Genomic DNA, 23715 nt, shown 5'->3' with positions numbered 1-23715 from the left:
TGATGATTTTGGCATACAGTTCATGAAAACCCAAAATTCCTATCTCAAAAAATTAGCATATCATGAAAAGGGTCTCTAAACGAATTATTAACCTAATCATCTGAATCAACTAATTAACTCTAAACACCTGCAAAAGATTCTTGAGGCTTTTAAAAACTCCCAGCCTGTTTCATTACTCAAAACCGCAATCATGGGTACCTCAGTGGGAAGTCTGTGGGAAGGAAAAAGTGTGGCAAAAAACGCTGCACAACGAGAAGAGGTGACCGGACCCTGAGGAAGATTGTGGAGAAGGACCGATTCCAGACCTTGGGGGACCTGCGGAAGCAGTGGACTGAGTCAGGAGTAGAAACATCCAGAGCCACCGTGCACAGGCGTGTGTAGGAAATGGGCTACAGGTGCCGCATTCCCCAGTTCAAGCCACTTTTGAATCAGAAACAGCGGCAGAAGCGCCTGACCTGGGCTACAGAGAAGCAGCACTGGACTGTTGCTCAGTCTTTCTGTTGCTTCAAATGCCTGAAGTCCAGTGTCAAGTACCCACAGTCAGTGATGGTCTGGGGTGCCATGTCAACTGCTGGTGTTGGTCGACTGTGTTTTATCAAGAGCAGGGTCAATGCAGCTAGCTATCAGGAGATTTTGGAGCACTTCATGCTTCCATCTGCTGAAAATTTTTATGGAGATGAAGATTTCATTTTTCAGCACAACCTGGCACCTGCTCACAGTGCCAAAACCACTGGTAAATGGTTTACTGACCATGGTATTACTGTGCTCAATTGGCCTGCCAACTCTCCTGACCTGAACCCCATAGAGAATCTGTGGGATATTGTGAAGAGAAAGTTGAGAGACGCAAGACCCAACACTCTGGATGAGCTTAAGGCCGCTATCGAAGCATCCTGGGCCTCCATAACACCTCAGCAGTGCCACAGGCTGATTGCCTCCATGCCACGCTGCATTGAAGCAGTCATTTCTGCAAAAGGATTCCCGACCAAGTATTGAGTGCATAACTGAACATAATTATTTGAAGGTTGACTTTTTTTGTATTAAAAACACTTCTTTTATTGGTCGGATGAAATATGCTAATTCTTTGAGATAGGAATTTTGGGTTTTCATGAGCTGTATGCCAAAATCATCAGTATTAAAACAATAAAAGACCTGAAATATTTCAGTTGGTGTGCAATGAATCTAAAATAAATGAAAGTTTAATTTTTATCATTACATTATGGAAAATAATGAACTATATCACAATATGCTAATTTTATGAGAAGGGCCTGTATAACAACTAACAATAAAAAAAATCTGTAAGTTTAAACTTAAAATGAACAGAGTTAACAGTACAGAAAAAAAGATAACAGACTTGCAAAATACTCTGTGTACATACATAGGTATAACTTTTTATTCTTAATATAATAATAAAGAAAAAAAAACAGTACTTTAAAAATATTTAATTGAATTTGAAGTTCTAACAACATTATAAAATTAAATGTTATGTTGCATTCAATGGAAGAATAAAATATCTAAATTAAAATAGGTGTCATGAGAAATCACAGTAGGCCTTCTATCTTTTTAGCAAATCAGAAAACATAAATCAGAAACATTACCAAACATCACAAAAATTGAGAAAGTGTTTAAATTAAACACTTAATTTAATGTGTAAAACTAATTTTAAAAAAATTCCTAAAGGAGTGTGTGTCTGTTATTCGCATATCTCTCGAACTGTTAGTCCAATGGATTTCAAACTTGACAGGTGACTTGCTACGGGCACGAGTAAGTGCAGTGCCAAGTTTGACGTTGTTTGGATTAGAAATGCAAAAGATATCGGTAAATATATCGTAAAAGAAGCACACATTGAAGTTGTGGTTTAAAAATAAACATTCTGTCAGCTACACAAGGTCAGCTACACAGTTTACTTCTGAATATTGTAGTTAGTTGTCAGTAGTTAGTTATAGCCTATATGTAGTTCAATTTTCCATTATGCCAGTATCAGTTTTTTCTTTCAACCATGCACAAATACAAATGTCATTGAACTTTTGCTGTGTAATTGTAACAATGAGCACTCAAACCAACAATTATTAAAAACACACAAAAACTGATTTTGCACATCGATTAATCGCGATTAAAAATATATACAGTACACACACACATAATATAGCCTACAGTATATATAAATATAATAGCCTATACACAGACACGCATACATCTATTACAGAAACGTCTGTCTGTGTGTCTGTTATTCGCATATCGCGGTAAAGACTTTTAAAGTTGTTTAAAAATAAACATTCTGACATTAGAGGGTTGTGGTTTAAAAATATCTGAATATTATATTTTATTCACGGCCATCATTTGTAGCACAAACTAGTAGTAGCCTATGCTATTCACCAACTAAACATAAAAGATGCAAACTGCCTTTCGTTGTCTCTATAATATACTACTATAATACTCTATAATATACTCTATAATCTGCACAATGATAACAAAGTTGACACTAATCTAAATCTAATCTAATCTAAACTCCTGCTACCTGTACACAGATACCCAAATACATGTCACCTAATATCACCATTATAAATTGTTTTGCAACCATGCAGTTCAATTTTCCATATGTATTGTATGTCATTATATCAGTATTAGTATTAGTATTTGCTTTCTATCATGCACAAATAAAAATGTCACTGAACTTTTGCTTTGTAATTGTAACAACTCAAACACACCAAACCAACAATTACTAAAAACACACACAAAACTGATTTTAAACGGGCATATCTGTTACTCGCATATCTCTCGAACCGTTAGTCCGATGGATTTCAAACTTGACAGGTGACTTGCTACGGGGACGAGTAAGTGCCGTGCCAAGTTTGACATTGTTTGTATTAGAAATGCAAAAGATATCGTTAAATATATCAGTAAAAGAATCACACATTGGCTTTTGTAGCTGCTGGCCACTCTTGCTCACACTGCACACTAAGTGGCCACTCCCCAAAATAAGGGGTTGTGGTTTAAAAAATATCTGAATATTATATTTTATTCACGACCATCATTTGTAGCACAAACTGTTTGCTCAAGGGTAGTGTTTTCTCGGAGTTCACTGTGTCGCTGCTCCCTGAATCGTCGCGCTTATTCATTTGTGGATGTTAACTGAATCTGTAAGTCAGCTACACTGTTTAATTCTGAATATTATATTTTATTCTGATGCGCTTAACGTCATCGTTTTCTCAGAGTTTAGGCTTCTGTGTAATAGTAGTCTCGGCTATTCAGCAACTCCAACATACTACACCAACAATTACTAAAAACACACAAAAACAGATTTTGCACGGACATTGCACTAGTTTTCTCAAATAGAAAAGAAAAACTCAACAACAGTGTTTTCACAACTTTGAAAAAGAGGAAAATATATAGAGAGATTGATAACAGCAGTCAGAAGAGAGAAAGACGTCAACTTTACCGTCACTTCCACAGCTGCTTTAAAGAAACCCTGATAGCAGAGGTAACTAGTTTCTTGTAATTTGATGCAAAGGTAATTTGATGGAAAGGTAATGCAATACTAAGAATAGTGTTGTAAATGTACATTATATATATATATATATATATATATATATATATATATTAGAGGTGGGCATAGATTAATTTTTTTAATCTAGATTAATCTCACTGTAATCTTGGAATTAATCTAGATTAAAATGGCTCATTTGAATTCTGCCGAAGGCATTCAGAATATGTGTGCTACCCAAATAATGACTAAAAGTAAGTCTTTGAGAATAGTTCGCAGGGATGTAGGGATGTGAATTTCGGCCAAAAATGCCATTCGACAATAGAGGAGCAAAAGTCGAATATCGTTCGAAAAAAAAAAAAAAAACGCACACTCACAATGAAAGAAAGGGAGGCCAATTTCATTTTTAGCGATTTGTCATCAAACAAACTGTTTATTAATTGAACAAGTATCATGTTATCGTCGTTTTTTTTACATAGTAGGCTAAAAGAAGAAGAAAAAAACAATAAGCACGAGTCACGACGTTTAGGCTACAGTCCGTTTTTGCATCGCCAAACCAGATGCTCGTTAGATCAAAAATAATGTAATATGTCATAATGATTTTATGTGAACCTGCCTTTACTGGCAATAGCCTCCTCCTTTTTAAACCAATTAGTTTTCAATCAATGTAAACTATTCGTGTGACTATGCCCCTGCGCAATATACACACATTACCGTGAGATGGATCGCGGGTGTTCATTTCATAAACTGTACACAATGGTAACGTTAGCTTATTTAACCTGTTAACCTTTGCCAGTGAGCCGACGCTCTGAAGCGTTTTTTTTTTTGTAGCCTATAAATTAATGTATGTCCAAAAAACGGATAATGTCATACTTTTTTGTAGTGCTATCGTGGCTTAATAATCGGTTTGGTTGTAAAATGTATTACCTGAATGAAATGAAATCGAATGTATCGTCCTGTGGAATCATTCATTCACAGACAGCATACGAAGATGTTCAACTAATAAATATCTTCATCGCTGGGAAAAATATGATGCATTTGCAGATTTGCTCTCACTAGACTAAACTGTAGCTCTTGTTGTTCTTAAATCTTCCTGTTACGACTCCGTGTCGAATGTGATTGAACGCGCTTCAGACGATTCAGTGCGTGAGGAACTGAACAGATCATTCAGACTGATTCGCGAACCGATTTAGACAGATCTTTCAACTTGTTTGATGAAGTCTTTGAACAGAATCGACTTAAAAGGGTGATTCATTTGTAAATTGAGCATCGCTCATGCTCATACAAAGATACAGCGCGCTTGGAATAAACTCATTTAACAACATGTAATTGCATTAAAATAAAGTAACGAGAGGAACGTCGCCCAACGTAACATGTAAAAGTATACACCTTGTGTCCCGGACAGGAAAATACCCATGCGCGATCTGTGACAGTAGGCGCGGCGTCAATTATGTCAAATATACAGTATACTAGGCTACACATGGAATTGCGAGGAAATATAACGATATTCGAAAAAGCTATTTTATGATCCCAACCCAACTTTGAGAATAGATTAACAGCGATATTTTTTATAAGAGTCTCACGTTAACGCAGCACGTTACGCCGATAACGGCCCACCACTAATATATATATATATATATATATATATATATATATATATATATATATATTCATTCATTCATTCATATATATATATAAAACTGCAGGATTTAGGATGCTGATGACCTTTAAAACGTGTCAGCACAGTCTGTGAAAAAGTCTTCCAGATCTCTCTGGTGTTTGTGTTGTATATCCTGATTGTGATGTTGTTTCTTTTTCTTGTACCTGTGACTGTATATCTGTGGAGGATTCATTCATTACTGATTATGATGTTCTTGCCTCCTCTTGTTCGTCTTGTGTTTTAATCACCACTTTCTCTTTCCACTGCAATATTGACACACAAACAAAGAAAGAGGAAATACATAACATAACTTGAACTAAATCCAAAAACCAAATGCAACTGTAATATGGTTTTGGAAATATGATATAAACTGTAATAACTAACAGTAAGTCCCCTCTTCACCTCAAACAAACAGATACACAAAGGTTTCTTTCCTGGTATAGGTAGTTACTACCTTGTGGACCACGAAACTAAGACAGATTTCAATATATTTTCTGTAGTTGTAGAATAATTATTCATATTATAACTACATAACAGCAATTGCATGCATCTTATACACCCACTTGTGTCCCTGGTCTCTCTCTCCTCTTCTGTTTCGGGTGTCTCTGGTGTGCCATCATCACTCACTGAAGACAATCACAAGACATTAAGATATTTAATTTAGCATGGCATTCTCTTGCAAATCTACTTGTACATAATTCCCATTTTATTACTGTTGCAGTAAAACAATCAAGAATCATATGAGCATGTGAATTGCTATCTTACTGCGTGGGGGAATTCCATCAATACTATTTCTACGTCTAGATGTAGGACCTAAAATTGAAAAGAAGTAAACAAAATTAATCAGAAGAGATCTCTAAACTTGGGGTTTTCAAATCTGACTCTCAAGTTTAACTCCAACCTTGATCAAACTCCTGCCTAAAACTTTCTGGTTATTTTGAAAAATTGATCAGCTTGTTCAGGCGTGTCTGATTAGGGTTGGAGAAAAACTCTGCTCAAAAGTAGAGTTCAAGAGCCAGAGTTGAGAACCTCTAAACTTTTAGACCTTCACAGTTTACTTTTGTATTTATTGCATTTTAAGGCCAGCCCAATCGGTCCAATGACAGTTCCCGAAGGTTTACTGTGCATTACTGTCTTTTCAGTGTGGCAAAGTAATTTAGTTCCAATTAAACTGACATTTTATCAGAACTTCGAATTAAGGTTAGAATGCCAATTGGCTATTGGTCATTTATATGTAGTTTAGCTACAGATTTGATTATTCTATTGAACTCTTTAGTCTTATTGTACTTGTTCATTCATGTGCAAAAGACTCACAGGGTCACGGCACCGGCCATTCATTTGTTTGCGGGCCCGCGATCACAAACTCTGGAGTTTTTGGTCACTAAACAGAGGTTGACTAATACCTTAGATGGTCGCATTCATACTTACTCTATCTAAGATACTTTGTATAGTCCCCATAGATCTGTATACACTTGAATAAAAATAACACTATCTCTAGTCAGAAGCCATGACCACTATTACAGATATAAGCCAACCAATATGACTTCCCTGGCGGTACCTTTGGTTTGGTCATGCCATGGCTTCCCACGTATACCTCATTGGCTTTAAGCCTGATTGTTGTTGTACACACAATATGCATGCCAGTACTGTGACTGCAGGGCAAATCCACAAGAATTGCCTTGTGAGAAGAACTGAACTGCAACTAAAACTGCAAAAACACTTTGACAACTAAGTTGTTCTGGTCTTTTCAGAGACCAGAAATAATATTATTTTATTTATATTATTTTTTAATATAATATAATTGTATTATAAACCAAATTATAATATAAATTATATTATAATTGCCACGCAGGGCATTAATAGGAGAAGGTTATACATTATAGGTTATACAGAGGTTATACATTAATCCTTACAATTCAATTTCATTGGTCCGCTACCCAGTGCCAAGAGGGGAGGGAGGTGTGCTTTTATTTTTGCCTTTACAAAAACACAACTAGAAGTGGCACAGGTAATAGCAACCAAATCATTCTTCACTGGGGTGCCCTATCTAAAATTTAATCTGATCATGGAAGTAAATTTACCAGGAGTTTGTGAAATGCTAAACATCAGACAGAAATACCACAGTCTTTACAGTTCACAAAGATCTTCACTAGCCAAATGTGTGAACAACACCTAAGCAAATGCTAAGCAAGCAACACCGAAACAGGTGAAACATGATAATGAAGCAAATAAAAGAATTTCACATGTCTGAATGTGAGGCTTTTGAAAGCTTCAAAATTAAATACAAAGTTCTGGCATGAAACTCTATATGGTGCAGGATAATATGTCCTTTAAATCACCTGTTCACATCATCATCTATAGGGCACAGCTGATTGTCTCCTGCCGTATCAGTAGCCAATGAGCTCGCTGCTCAACCTTAAAATACTTGGGTAGCATTTTCCTTAGCAGTGCAGCGCGCTTCAGAAACCCTTCACTATTGTACAGCAGCAGCGTGTCTTGCTCACAGCAGCGTGTCGTGTATGTATTGGCAGAAGCAAGTCCCGTACTTGCTCTACAGCAGCAGCAATTAAAGCAGCAGCAGCAGCGTAGCAAAACTATTCCGCCAAGACCTCACAGTAGTACATCGATACATAAGTATGGCCTCCCACTGTAGAACTGGAACTAAATTATGCAACACAATTGTTATAGATTAGATTCCACCCATCTCCCAGACATGAACACAGAACACACACCTCCACCACAACACCTGGAATAGATCAAGTCTAGCCAGGCTGAAGACTACACATCATAGAAGACAAAAATGGCATAGAGTCCAAATGTGTTACTATAGATCTATTTTCCATCTTCACACTAACAGATCCGGATAGCTTCACACACATAGGACAGTAAAGTTAATCCCATGATGACAGTCTAACAAAGACACACATAGCATACGCTATTAACAACCCTCTGGGCAATCCTGGGAAAACACTTTAATATACAAATGAATGGCTACAGTCACAAAACAATGATGCAATTTCTTAAGCAGAGGCAGACCTGATATTAAGTGTTTAAACTTTCTGATATTTGTTAGGGTGGTTGGCAAACCAGAGGACCCCTAGTTTCACAACATACCAATAATAACAGAAACATTATCAAAAACAGATAGATTTGAAGTTCAAGCACTTCAATCCATTACAAAATTTACAATTTGACCATGTCATTGACTGTGGCTTAGCCACCATAACACACACACACACACACACACACACACACACACACACACACACACACACACACACACACACACACACACACACACACACACACACCTGTTGCAATGAATGCACAATCTCCATTCTATGACTAAGCATGTTTCACATAACTTCTTAAAAATCTTAGATCTACATTTGGCGTGCATTGGAAGATTCCTGAACAAACACAGCGATTATTATATATACCTTCATTATTTTGATTTAATATTATTATTGTTATTATAATATGGTTTATTGATGCATACCATCTATTTAAATATGTAAGTTCAACTGACCTTTTGCTACATTTCCTTTAAGCAATTCAGACCAAGAATACTTAAATGCCACTACCATTTAACTCCATCACAATGGTAGTAAAGAATTGGATGCTTATAATGGGACCACTCTACCTTACATGACCTTGAGAAACACTTGAAACCAGATGTAACAAATCGCACTTGCTGACAAGAATCCAATGTTTTTGTTTTGTTGCATTTAGTGTTCCTATGCATTTCCTATAACGGCTTTAAATTCATTAGTGTTCAGTCGTTAAGTTGCGTTTAATATGCTTTTCAGGTGTCTCACACCAAGCAGCGTCTGACCAAAAAGAAACCCCTTCATCCATTGAGGTCTGCCCAGACAACCGCACCGTTCGAGGAGACAGGATTGGTCAAGAAGGGTCAGATTATCGGGAAGGTGCCACACAAGCAGAAGTTTCTCCATTAAGAAATGAAACATTAACTGAACAAGTCGCAAAGACCAAGATTGACTCTATGAACTGTTATCACATTCTAGGCTGAACCACAGGTAAAAAAACTGAACGCATTCATCCACCTGCTGAACTCAAGCCACATACACCTGGTAAGACTAGGTGTTCTGCAGGTGAACACAGCTTTCTGAAGGTTTCTACAGCTGCTAACCTTGCAAAGACAATTTTTAACTATACATCTAAAGGATTATAACAAACATCTAACAGTGACCCTGAAGGGACTCATCTGAATTTGACCCAAAGCGTCAAGGATGGAACTGTAAGACTGAAAGAACTGTAAGGCAGATGCCAGAAAGTCAGGAATGAATAAAGACTATTCCCAAAGAAGACAAAGGATGTTTCTGGAAAATTTACATTTGAACTTTCTCTGGTTAAATTAACATCCGAGGACCCTGTGCGATTTAATGACTCATACTTTAGTGTACATCACCATCTCTTAGAATGCAGTGTGTGTTTGTTATATCCATCTGAGTATAAATGGACACAAATGGCAAGGCATATGTCTAACCACACTTGAGATAGTGTCAAAAATGCTCCCAACAGAGGAATCGCCCGCTTAGAAATTTCCCCTTTCTTATTGGTTGAGCCAACCCTGAAAGGTGGGACCTTTCTCAGGTTTTAAATGGCCTCTACACAAGCCCTTCCCTCTCTTGGCCTTCTCGGTACGTTCGGGGCGCTGTGCTGTCCTGCGTGGCCTCAACAGGCCTTGACTCACAACCAGCCATGTGTTCATGGAGAGAGAGAACTTTCAACCAGAAAAGAGTCAAACTAACCAAGCAAGTTCATCATATCTTCTTCATCCAACGGAGAAGAAAACGATTGCAACTTCAACGTTTGACACTCACAGAACCATCAAGACCCTTTTTCTGGAACTTCAAGAAATGCTTTCACTGCAAGGCCAAGCAAGTATACATTTAATGAGGTGCTCTTAAAATAATAAGCTGATGGTTCTTTTCATGTTCAATGAATCTTTTCCGTACCTTAATTTAATTCCACTTGTTTATCATATTGTCATTTAACATCTACCCATATGTGTTATTGTTTGTATGTTAGTTATGTGTTCGTGATTTAGTTAATAAAACTTGTGCACAATATGTATTTGGTTTTGATTCTCTGCTTGCTTGTTCATGGGACGAATAGGTTGATTGATTGTAATATTAATTTTACTACATTAAGGTAATTCTATTAACTAATCCAAATATTCAAAATCAATTATAACAAGTTATGATTGGTTATTAATATTTCTTTAGAGCTAATTTGCTACATATAGTAAACCTTCACCTGCTTATCGGAAACTAAAGTTGGACTGATTGGGCCTTACAGCATAGAATTATAATGATCTGGAAGATACTTTCAAAAGATTTTTTCTGATCTATCATTACCATGTAATGCATGAGTGGGTGAAGAAAGTTCCTTTATTTGTCTCTCCGGATCCTCCATCCATTCCTCCAGTTCCTTTATATGGTTCTCCATTTCCAGTTTCATTGTCTGTTTCTTCAGTTCCAATTCCTTAATCGGTTTCTCCATTTCCAGTTTCATTGTCCGTCTCTCCAGTTCCATTTCCTTTATCTGTTTCTCCAGATCCAGTTCCTTTGTCTGTTTCTCCAGTTCCAGTTCCTTTATCTGTTTCTCCAGTTCCAGTTCCTTTATTTGTTTCTCCAGTTCCAGTTCCTTTGTCTGTTTCTCCAGTTCCAGTTCCTTTATCTGTTTCTCCAGTTCCAGTTCCTTTATCTGTTTATCCAGTTCCAGTTTCTTTATCTCTTTCTCTAGTTCCAGTTCCATTTCCTTTATCTGTTTCTTCAGTTCCAGTTCCTTTATCTGTTTCTCCAGTTTCAGTTCCTTTATCTGTTTCTCCAGTTTCAGTTCCTTTACCTTTTTCTCCAGTTCCAGTTTAATTATCCGTCTCTCCAGTTTCCGTTTCTCATTCTCTCTCTGCTCTTCCATTATCTCTCTCTGCAGCTGCCTCTCCCCTGCAGGAAATCAAAAGGTAGAGAATTTTGTAATTTAACTTTTTAAATCACAAAAAAAGCTAAAGAATTTAAAATAATTATTTTAATCCTAGAAAAATAATTATTATTTCATTGCAGTTACAGTTACAGTAAGATATGGCAGTATGATTCTCTGATCGTCCTCATGCACTTTCAGATAAAATGTAACCTCACACAAACAAATATTTGTTTTGCCATAATGATGAGGACTTTCCTTTCTCAGACCTAACCTTATGTTGGCTTGTTTTTATACTAATATAATGATAATTTCTCTCATCTAAACTTAACCCATAAACAAACTTTTCAGAATTTTTAGATTTCCATCAAGACATTATATTTGTATGTAGTTTTCTTCTTGCTGACTGATTGCAGCTCCCAAAAATAGATAATGGTTCTACAGATGGACTGCATCAAATTCATTATATACTGCACATATTTCTTTGCAAACTGATTAGACTTAGATTATATAAGACATTCAATGGTATGAATCTACAGTGCTCAAAAAATAAATAAAGGGAAAACTTAAACAACACAATGTAACTAAGTCAATCACACTTCTGTGAAATCAAACTGTACACTTAGGAAGCAACACTGATTGACAATCAATTTCACATGCTGTTGTGCAAATGGAATAGACAACAGGTGGAAATTATAGGCAATTAGCAAGACACGCCCAATAAAGGAGTGGTTTTGCAGGTGGTGACCACAGACCACTTCTCAGTTCCTATGCTTCCTGGCTGATGTTTTGGTCACTTTTGAATGCTGGCGGTGCTTTCACTCTAGTGGTAGCATGAGACGGAGTCTACAACCTACACAAGTGGCTCAGGTAGAGGAGCTCATCCGGGATGGCACATCAATGCGAGCTGTTGCAAGAAGGTTTGCTGTGTCGGTCAGCGTAGTGTCCAGAGCATGGAGGCGCTACCAGGAGACAGGCCAGTACATCAGGAGATGTGGAGGAGGCCGTAGGAGTGCAACAACCCAGCAGCAGGACCGCTACTTCCGCCTTTGTGCAAGGAGGAGAAGGAGGAGAAGGAGAAGCACTGCCAGAGCCCTGCAAAATGACCTTCAGCAGGCCACAAATGTGCATGTGTCTGCTCAAACGGTCAGAAACAGACTCCATGAGGGTTGTATGAGGGCCTGACGTCCACAGGTGGGGGTTGTGCTTCCAGCCCAACACCGTGCAGGACGTTTGGCATTTGCCAGAGAGCACCAAGATTGGCATATCTGCCACTGGCGCCCTGTGCTCTTCACAGATGAAAGCAGGTTCACTCTGAGCACATGTGACAGACGTGACAGAGTCTGGAGACGTCGTGGAGAACGTTCTGCTGCCTGCAACATCCTCCAGCATGACCAGTTTGGCGGTGGGTAAGTAATGGTGTGGCATTTCTTTGGGGGGGCCGCACAGCCCTCCATGTGCTCGCCAGCCCACCTGCGGACGTCGGGCCCTCATACCACTCTCATGGAGTCCACTCCTTTATTGGGCGTGTCTTGCTAATTGCCTATAATTTCACATGTTGCCTATTCCATTTGCACAACAGCATGTGAAATTGATTGTCAATCAGTGTTGCTTCCTAAGTGGACAGTTTGATTTCACAGAAGTGATTGACTTGGAGTTACATTGTGTTTAAGTGTTCCCTTTATTTTTTTTGAGCAGTGTAGATTCCTACAATTGAATGTCTTATATAATCTAAGTCTAATCAGTTTGCAAAGAAATCTGTGATCTCTGAACTACCTTTATTTTTTTTTTACAAATCTAATGATACTGAAAACATATTTGTCAAGTTGCCAGACATGACTGAATGTATTGCGGTCCAATTAAAATAAACAGACAATATTATTTGTCTATTGTAATTTAATACATAAATAATATGATCGTCTTCATGAATCGTTCGTGCTTGGACCCCAACAATCAGTTTGCGGCTATATTAGGTTTGTTTGTTGTTTGTTTGTTTGTTGTCTCCTGAATCTGACTCCTGGACATTTCTCAAAGTCAGAAAAAGATTTCCTCTCTCCAGGGCCTGGATAGACAGAATCACTCGGTTCTCATAGTCACTATTTGGACTCTACAGCCCGTTCATATACTGATAAATGAGCTCTGTCCCTCTATACCATCTGATGTTCATGCAGAGCTGGCCCGAGCCTTTTGGGGGCCCTAAGCAGAATTTGATTTGGGGGCCCTCTCCCACTACGCGAAGTCACCTGTGCTTGACAATTATTGACACAAATGTCACGCAATAATGATATATTATAAATGAATACAGTGAGGTTATGTATTAATACAAAATAAATACTTAATAAAAAATAGATGCCTACTTAAATAAAAAAGTTTAACTTTTACTTTACTCTTTTACTAACTCTTTGAAACTTCTTAAAACAAACTGTCTCAAAACATATAAAATAAATTACTTGCAAAAAATAATGACAAAACTGAGAAATCAGAAACATAATAAGAGCAAGGGTTCAACAATGACAATTATTGTTGAAAACTGTAAAAATATTATTATTATTTCTCAACTGTCTCAATACAGTGTAACTGTCCTCAAAATCTTTTTTATTATTATTATTGTAACAGACTTTGTTGGATTGTACATGACAGAAAGTATGTTACTATTATACCGGTAATGATGTACTGGCGCTCGTTGTATGTGTGTATGCAATCTATTTTTCCCCTCGGGTCTTGCCGTAGATAGGAATGGGTAGTGCGCACTTTGTATCGGAGTGTCGGGGGTTTTGGAGTTAGTGATCTGATCATGTGTGGTATAATAAAGTGGAGAAGAGTTCAAACTGCTATGTTTATTATTTATTCAAACTGCTACCCTTACACCTAGAAGGTTAAGTTCCTCTGCGGCTATTTTCTCCAACTTAAACCGATACCGTGACTATGCGCAGTTGCGCACGAATTGTCTATGGACTCGCGAGGTGTCAAGATTATGCGCATGACTTAAAGGTATTGTAGGTAGAAATCCACAAAAATACTTTTTGTCAAAATTTGTTTAAACTGTCTTTATATATCAATGCATAATTAAAATGTAAGTACTCTGGAAAAGAAATTATAAAAATCGAGTGTCTGTAGTCCTCTTAGGACTACAATAAACACAGCTCATTATTCCATTAACTCCCACTCCCTCCCTACTCGGCTCCTTCCAAAGCCACGCCCCCAAAACAAATGAACGCGCGATCCCGGCCATTCGCTCAGCTGGAAGAGTCGGACGTGTTTACCAGCTTTACCAGATGTAGTGACATCATGTCAAAATCACAAGTAATAAAATAACTAACTTTATCAGTATGAATATAAACAATTAACATGGCTGTTAGTACTCACTATCCAGCTCGCATAACGATACTTGTAAAGTTTAAAATATTTTACTAGCTCGTAACGGAATCAAACTCAATATAAGGCAAAGCTATAGCTTCATTGATACACGTTTGCCGTTACTATCAGTTACACTGTGATGAAGGTGAATTTGTAAGATTCATAACATAAGATTGTTTACAGATAAACTGAATTACATACACTCAAACACCTTCTCACAACTGCATTGCAGACCCAAGATAATATAACACACACACACACAACATATATTGTATAGCACATACAGATACAACATAAAGACTAGAGCCCGACCGATATATCGGCGGGCCGATATTATCGGCCGATTTTAGGCATTTTCCTAACTATCGGTATCGGCATTTATAATGGCCGATAAATGAATATTTTAAAAAATGCGGGTACGGTGATTCATGTAAGGGTGGCGCTGCCAATAAAGCACCTAAAAGCTGTCACAAGAACTGGCAAAAATAATGATTATGAATACAACAAATATAGCAAGGAGACATTTTAATTGTTTATTAATAAACAAGTGTTTTTAGTCAGTGTCAGCCAAAGATGAAGTTGACGATGCTGACTCGCGATCTTCAGTGAGCGCGCGCCAGAGAGAAATGCACATTTCATACGATTACATGAGTCTGTCTGTCTTTCGTTTTGAATTGTTCTGTTTAAAAGTAGACATTTCAATATAGATATATGAGACGAGCTCCAGTTCACCCGCAGGCGCCTCCGTGTCGAGATTATCTATCGTCTGCTAAATTTACTTCTTATAAATTAAATCCAGGCAAATGGCTGATGAAACATTGATTAAAATGAAGATACAATTAATACAAAACGAAATTCACTTTGAAACGAAAGGTTTTGTGCTTTCTGTTTGATGTCTATGTGAAAGTTTCAAAGCATTAGTGCCGCTTTCAGAGCGCTCACGTCCGTAGTGCTGAACTGTCGCGTCTGACATTGTTTTTTCCTCATAAATGCAAACACGAAAAATAAAATAAAATAAAGTAAAATGAATATTTTATGTAGCCTGTGGAGACTGAGAGCCAACCCTTCTTCATCCGGTGGGTAGTAGCCTACTTGTGATATGCGCAGTGTAATTCACAGAATTGATTTCTCTGCTACAAGCCTCTGTCACGTATTGTGTGAGCTTGTGACTATTGCAAGCGCGCAGCTGAGAAGTCCTGATTATATTGTCTGCTATATTTAGGCCTTCTTCTTATTTATTAAGGCAATTGGTTGATGAAACATTGATTAAAATGCGTGGCGCGAGCGATCTCCGACAGTAAACTGATTCTGCTTTGTCTAGGGTAAACAGCTGTTGCGACGCGAGCAGTAACGGCCGCGTCCGGTGTAGACACAGTGTTAAAGCTCATTCTGCCTGATAACGCTACGTTACAACATCAAGCAATATTCCAAAAATCTATATAATTATAACACTTTATATAGGGCCATTTTGCATTAAGAGTAGCCTAGTTTCACGTTTAGTACATTTTGCTTACTAATTATTTAAAATAGTATAAAAGTACTGTACATATGTAATTAAAAACGTTTTCATTATGATATTATTCATTTTACTTTAGTAAAAAGATCTGAGTTCTTCCTCCACTGGTAGAGATTAGAGGAATTAAGAGTAAAAATAGAAGATAATAAGGTTTTGTCAGTGACACTTTTTATATATTTATTGATACAAGTTATGACTAAATTAAAAGACAAAGTCGTCGTTAGTGAAGATTATGCAACAGTATTTAGAATATAATATAATATAATATAACATGCAATGCAAACTAGTTTGGTAACAGCTCAGCTGAATAATTCTCATTCTATCATTCCCCCTGCCTCCATTACATATCTGTGTCACACAAGTGTTTGATTACCACATTTGAGTGATCATTGCAAAACGTATTTATAAAATATATTTATTCTGTTTATAGCTACTGTGTAAAGTACCCATCAAAAGTTTGTACACACCAATAGGAAAGTGTCCAAACTTTTGACTGGTATACTGTACTATAATACACATAAATAATATTGCTACTGTATTATAATATACACATAAATAATATCGGCCGATATATCGGTATCTGGCTTTTTTTACTCCCTAATATCGGTATCGGCCCCCAAAAATCCATATCGGTCGGGCTCTAATAAAGACATATGTAAACATATGTAGAGCATATAACAACAAACCAAACGTGAAAAAACGGAGTAGGTAGAGTTCACGGTGAAAATAGGAACACAGTTTAGGCAGAGGGTAAAGCTAGGTATAAAAATAGATCCCCTAAACTTTTTAACCTAAAGTTAGATTCGGCGAAATTAAATAAAACAGCTTTCGACTGCAGATAGGCCTATTGCTTATTTATCGTCTCAACCCTGGCTCACTAACAGTAACGTTATACTAGTCGACACCAAAGTTACACTGTCATAGCTAAGCCAGTACCGTTTGTTATGCTACGTAACGTTAGGTAGCTATATTAGGTAGTTAGGTGTGCTAGTGATACATGCTTCATGAAAAAATAAATGCCATCAAAATGAAAACAGCAAGATTACCTGTCCAGCAGAAATAAAGCCATCATGGAGTCACTTTTCAGCCCCTTGAGATCACTCAGTAGTAGCCGACGCTGGAAAGCCACGCCGACTCTCTTATGATTTCTTTATTTATCCAAAGACTTTTTGTTCATAGCCTTTTCAAATACTGTCTTCCTTTTTTTAACTCGTTTGACTTCGCTGCCTCTATATGCAGGTAACGTTACTGAGAATTGTGACTGTTCTTTCTCTGCCATAATTGTTTGTTATTCCTAGCTTCCGTTCCTTTTCAAACGGGTGCGCGCATTTGGGCTCCTCCTGTATCAGCAGAGGTGGTATCCATGGTAGCGAGGGAGAGTGACAGTCGCCCCAGCCAATCATTTCTTTCGTCCCGGTTGGAATAATGAGCTGTGTTTATTACAGTCCTGAGAGAACTACAGACACTCGATTTTTATAATTTATTTTCCAGAGTACTTACATTTTAATTATGCATTGATATATAAAGACAGTTTGAAAAAAATTGGAAAAAAGTATTTTTTGGGATTTCTACCTACAATACCTTTAAACGCTGGCAGACACAGCAGCAGTTGTTTGCAGGTACGTATATTGATCATGAAATCAGAATTTTCTTGTCTTGAATTATTCATTCATTCATATTCATTCATTCATTTATGTCACTTGTGGTTTAAGTCATCTAAAAAAAACAAAAATTTAAAATTTAGTTCGCTTATGCCTCGGGCCGGCCCTGTGTTCATGGCACTGGTTTCAGGTGAGAGATGAACAGGTAAGATGTCGTCTACTCCAGGTTCAGCAGACACAGAAATCACAAAACTAAAGTCTTCAGCTAGACAGATACATTTATTGTCAAAGGCATAAATGGTACCCATTAAAGCCATAAAACTACTGAGTATTTAAACAACCATTATCTTTTTCAATTTATCAAACTTAAACTATTTATTGGAACTTTGTGTCAAAAAGCAAAAAATCCATTAAAGTACGACACCATTTTGCATTTACATTTCTGTTAAAGCAAGCTTTGGAAAAGTGATATAATGTGATATATCTTTACTAGTGTAAGAAATAAAACCTGAAGGGTCTCCAGGTTCAGAAAATTCAATATCAGACTGGCAAGAGACAATTAAATATCATTCCTGTCATTTTTCTAATGTAAGATTTGTTTTGTTCCTTGCCTTTGCTTTGATTCATTTCTGAAACTTCTCCACCTTCAGCCATTTTTTATATTTCTGGAACTCTGAGGCCGAAAATCCACTGTTAGACTAGAAAATAATTACAATGAATGTCTCCTCACATCTTATCTTGATGTTAATCTACACTGATGTGAGCGGTAAATTCAAATAGCAATAAATTAAACTGTTCAGAATGTATAAAACACATGTAAGGGAAAAATCTAAATGTGAGACAAAAAAAAAAACTTGGTTACTTCAAGCTAGATGTGCTACTGTTACATTAAACATTTTTTTCTATTATATCTTCTATATTAATCTTGAAAATCTGTTCATTTCATTTCCAGAAAGCAGCTCAGTTAATGAAATGGAAACAATGCTTATTTATTCACTCTTTGCATACTTAAAGATTTCTTTTTAAAGTTGTCTCATTGTTCTGTGAGAACTATTTGAAAAAAAATTGATTCCAAACATGAAGTTCAAAATAAACAAGCGAAAGTTTAACAAAAGCAATCCAAATAAAAAGTTTAGCATAATAAATGTAAACAAAACAAGTGGTCATGGTTTGTAAAAATATTCATCATAAATTCACATTCTTGTATTTTTAATGATAGATTAGCCTGCAACATCAAACAATGATAAATTTGAAAAGGTGTCTGTCCCCTTCTTAGTTTAAAACATCCAGCATTACACCACAGATAATCAATACCACTTCATGTTAACACATGCTTCAGTAATGTAGCCATAGCCTTTCTGTCGATTTCTCTCATTTACATTTTATGTCCATGAGTGTAAAAAATGAATGCTATAAACATCAAGATACTAAACCCAACCACAAGCAGAATTTAAAAATAATAATAATATGCTACATCTATATCTAGCACTTTTCTCAGCACTCAAAGCACTTTATATAACGCATGGAAGGGGGAATCTCATTAACCAAAACAAAGTACAAATATAGGCTAAGGAATAACAAAACATTAATTACCCTACAACATCTGATGATTATTTAAACATAACAGACTACATTTTTTATTTATAATAAAGTAACTTATAGTCACATTTCGCACAAATGCATTAACCTAAATGAAGGTTAAATGAGCGTTACTGCACCCTACTGGGAGAAAAGATAGACATCAGGCAAAAACACTGACCTAGTAACAGTAGCCTATATAGCCTACTTCTTTAGCGCAAAACGCTCACTCAGTCCTAATAATCGTGTAGCGTTTAAACGAAGTCCATAGAATCATCGTCGTGACCTTTTGAATTGATAAGAAAAACAGACGAAAATATTCTATAGCCTACGTATTTTTTCTCTTGTTTTACTTTCACTTCCAGACAATGACTTTTCAGAAATAAGTAGCTTCGGTCCTCGTAGATACTAGATTACTTAAACTCCTCAATGAATCCTTATGGATTTGGTAGATTTATTAGGCTACAACGAATATTCAGTGTCGATATAGCCCAAGTTGTGTTAAGAAAGATCTGGGAGTAAGTTAGATAAGTTAGGAGTCACCGTCACCCAGCATTAAAACTCACAGAAATAAGAGACTTCTGGCAGATCTAACGACAGCAAAAAAAAGGGGTAAGTAGGCTATTTATTTTAGACTGTAGCTCACCTTGGCTTTTATTGTCCTATCACCCAGAATGATCTTAGACCAGTTGTTGGAGCAACGTTTACTGAATCTTAATCGAAAGTTAAACGCACAGTTTCCGTAACTAAAACCAGTTTTTCAGGTTTTGCATTTACTATGAAATGCGCGTTATTCGTTTAACCCAAAGCAGGTCTTCATCCTTGGAATACAGTTGTCTGACTTGTTACTTCTTATGTGGCCTACAGATCTACTGGCTGGTAAACTTTTTATGCGTTTTATGGACAAATCGTTTAATTCTTCTTATATATTTCAAATTACTCAAACATTTCACTTTACAGTAATAGTTGTGGCCAGGGCCCGAGGCAGGGGGGGGGGGGGTTCTAAAAAGTCAGTTTTCTATACATATATATACATGCACTAACATTTGTATAGCATTAATGTCAAAATAAAAAAAAGTTCCTGTGCAAAACTAAACTTGTAGTTAGGCATTGGTTTGGTATTAAAAAAAAATTCCATGCTGTGCAGGGCGCCACCACCCCTCTCGAATCAATGTAAATGGTACGACCAGCAGGCCAGGTGCTTCTGCTGCGGTCCTGCGGTGAATCAGTTGATGAGACAGGAGCTGGAGTGAGCCGTGATAGGAACTAGGAAGACAGGGGAAGAGTCATGTCTTTCCTTAAAAAAAGGAAAATCAGGGGCTCAAAAACGAAAAGAAGATTAAAGAGAGAAAGGCAAATGAGGGCAAGCAGTTGCTCACTCAGCTTTTTTTAAAAGAAAGGTGAGCTCCATATGCATCATCGAGAATTGACATTGTTACTGCTGCGGTTCTCCCCAGAGTCAGAAGTTTACATGAAAACACTGTATATTCCCCTCCATTGTCAAAATCTAACACCCCCGAAAACACAGATCGTTAGCGCCTATTTTAAAGCATTGTTATGCAAATTAGCGCGCGCACGCTCTTACATTAAGTACAGGATTGTTCTCAGTTCTCTTGAAAATGACTTTTTTTAAAAAAGTAATTCAAAGACTGAATGTCTAGTTTGGCGGTTAGTGTACCCTGCGATTCTATAGTCTGCATTTATTTTAAGCAGACAAATAATCATCAATTAGCCTAACCTGTACTTAGGATACACTTTAAAAAAAGGTATTGTGACAATAAAGGATATTTGTGACCCTGGATGACTAAACCAGTCTTATAGGTCATTTTTTTTGAAATTGAGATTTATACATCACATGAAAGCTGAATAAATAAGCTTTCCATTGGTGTATGGTTTGCTAGGATAGGACAATATTTGGCCGAGATACAAATATTTGACTATCTGGAATCTGAGGGTGCAGAAAAATCGAAACATTGAGAAAATCGCCTTTAAAGTTGTCCATTTATGTTCGCGATTGTGCTGCATTTACTCACAAAAATAAATGTTTTATACATTTACGGTAGGACATTTACAAAATATCTTCATGGAACATGATCTTTACTTAATATCCTAATGATTTTTGGCATAAAAGAAAATTGATAATTTTTTGACCATACAATGTATTGTTGGCTATTCCCACAAATATACCAATGCTACTTAAGACTGGTTTTGTGATCCAGGGTAACATTTTAGCAACCATTTGTTTACATTTTAAGTGTTTTTATGTTAAAAATGCAATACCCCACCCATTGGTATCACTATGGTATTTGGTACTGGGGCCCAGCAAGATGGTGTGTACCCAGGGCCCAAAATTTGGTGCTACGCCCCTGGTTGTGGCCCATGATACACTTTCATGAAACTGTTTGTACCAGAAAGGAGATCAGGTTGCTGTTAGGGGATATTGGGGGGACATCGTCTCCAGTCCATATCTGTCCTTCGGCATAGAGACCGATAACAAAGACCTACTGAAGAAACAGAACAATCAACATGTAAAGGTGACAATTTAATACTCCCAAAATTAAGTTACAAACAAAAACCTCATGAAAAAAAAATCATTATATTGCATTACTTATTTTCTCTGTCCAAGACCAGATGTAGGACTTATCTTTATAGCTTGTCATTTATACTGCATGATATTTATATTGCAATAACATTTACATCATGATTTACCCTTCTCTGGCCATCTTTCTCTCTCAGACGGCTCAGGATATTTCAGAAGTGAACGTCCTGGCGTTGTTTGAATGTCTTGCCACTAGAGAGAGCTCTTTACTGAATGAAGATGTTCCAAACCCTTCAAGTTCCTGCTGTCAATCCACAGACCGTCTCATAACAGAAGAGAAGATACAGAATGATCCACCTTCCTCTCAAACTCACTCAGAAACTGAGCAACATCCAGCAGAACAACACACACAAGCACTTGGTAATGTCCTATTATGTCACAACAATGTAGATCTATTGCCACTGCCAGTGAAGTGCTTTAAACAAATCAAACTGCTGCTTTTGATAGTTTTGAGAGTTTTCAACACATTTGCTTTGGGTTCTTGTGTTTTTGCATATTTGCTGAACCTGAGAGTGAAAGTGTCATTTCTGTCTCCAGAATCACTCAAAAAACTTCCCCTCAAAAACAAATATAGGAACTTGTTCAAGAGCATCTTCTGTTCAGCCAGGTGACGCCTGTTGATATGCAGCTCACAGAAACAGTACTTGAGTTTGTGTGTAAGTGACCAGTGTAAACTGTCTGATAATAACACAATCTCTGTTTTCTCAGTATGGTTCATCAGCTTGATTCTTCTCTGAGAGAGATCGCAGCGCCTGATGCTGCTCTGCTAATAGAGTTAGCAAAGTGGGTCCAACACACACACACATTTTGATGCATAGCTTACAAGCAAAACTCCTGAATGCTCATTGTCACTGTTTTTCTTGTTCAGCTTCCTGTTGGACCTTTCAAAAGAGCAAGTGTCGTGTTTTGCTGACAAAGTGAAGGAGATCGCTGGAGAATCAGGATTCACTGCAAACCACGACCAGAGCAGTGACGTATATGCAGTATTCACACGGAAAAATGACTGAAGGATTCGCACACTTTCAGATACACACTTTACAAACATACACTGCACTACATCAGTCATATTCATTTTATAAATTACAACAACAACAAAAAAAGACCATTTCAGAATAGAAATTGAAATTTGTCTTAATGGAAGATTTAATTAACCAAGACTTCATAACTTTAACAAACATTTAAATATGAATATGAAAATGTATATAATTTTATAGTTTCTAGCTGCTTGAATGTACATGAACTAATGATTTTAAGCATTATATAAATGTATTCATGTTTGTTAACTTTTTAATAAATGTTATTATGAAGCGTTGCCTAAATTAGCTTTGAAACGAATAAATGACCAACAAATGCACAAACAAGTGTGGATGGGTTATTCAAGAAACAAATAAAATGAATAAATGCATTGATGACTATAAAATAAATGCATTAATGAATATAAAATAAATGGATACATTTCTTAGGTCAAGATAACAGAACAAACTTTACAACAATGGGAACACTAAAGTAATAGACCTAAGTTAACTAAAGTAATATAGGAAAAAACAACTACAAACAAAAGATGCTAAACAAATAATATAAGTCCAATGTGGCAATAATTGCAAAAAAAGGAGAACAAAAAGTGAAAATGAAACAAAACAACAAAAACCAAGACAGTTGATTAAATAAATCAACCCAGAGTAGTGACATTTTGGCCACCATACCGATATATGTTCATTTTTAATGAATGTTGGTCAATACATCAAAGCCTATAAATAAAGCATTATTTCCTTCAGATGCGTACTGTTCGACATGATGGTTTTGCTTGTAATATTGAAATCAATTCAAAAAGGAAAATGCAGTTAAGTGCAACGTGTAGCGCAATCCTGTCATATAGGCTACATATAATTATGAGAACATATATATATATATATATATATAATTGTGTGGACATGGCTTTTAATGCTGAAACTTTAATGAACGGCACATCCCTAACCC

The 23715-nt window shown here is 36.7% G+C and overlaps 2 protein-coding genes across 2 annotated transcripts; one reads left to right on the top strand and one right to left on the bottom strand.

Annotated features, from left to right (window-relative positions):
• Positions 1-5289: 5289 nt before the first annotated feature.
• Positions 5290-19881, bottom strand: LOC143752221 (uncharacterized). Its single transcript, XM_077245352.1, has 5 exons — positions 19786-19881; positions 10526-11113; positions 5907-5954; positions 5705-5767; positions 5290-5404 (listed from the first exon to the last, which is right to left on the bottom strand). The coding sequence occupies exons 2-5, from the start codon at positions 11085-11087 to the stop codon at positions 5382-5384; spliced, it is 696 nt and encodes a 231-aa protein (XP_077101467.1). The 5' UTR covers positions 11088-11113; positions 19786-19881; the 3' UTR covers positions 5290-5381.
• Positions 19882-20316: 435 nt separating this feature from the next.
• Positions 20317-23090, top strand: LOC143751535 (dynein axonemal assembly factor 3-like). Its single transcript, XM_077244085.1, has 6 exons — positions 20317-20388; positions 21551-21673; positions 21876-22098; positions 22276-22345; positions 22447-22521; positions 22607-23090. The coding sequence occupies exons 1-6, from the start codon at positions 20317-20319 to the stop codon at positions 22743-22745; spliced, it is 702 nt and encodes a 233-aa protein (XP_077100200.1). The 3' UTR covers positions 22746-23090.
• The last annotated feature ends 625 nt before the right edge of the window (positions 23091-23715 follow it).

Source organism: Siphateles boraxobius, unplaced genomic scaffold (assembly GCF_051911475.1).
Source record: "Siphateles boraxobius isolate OS27281-9 unplaced genomic scaffold, OSU_SipBor_1 26, whole genome shotgun sequence".
NCBI classification, from domain to species: domain Eukaryota; kingdom Metazoa; phylum Chordata; class Actinopteri; order Cypriniformes; family Leuciscidae; genus Siphateles; species Siphateles boraxobius.
The sequence above is the reverse complement of the archived record's forward strand: the minus strand, read 5'-3'. Positions and strand labels throughout refer to the sequence as shown.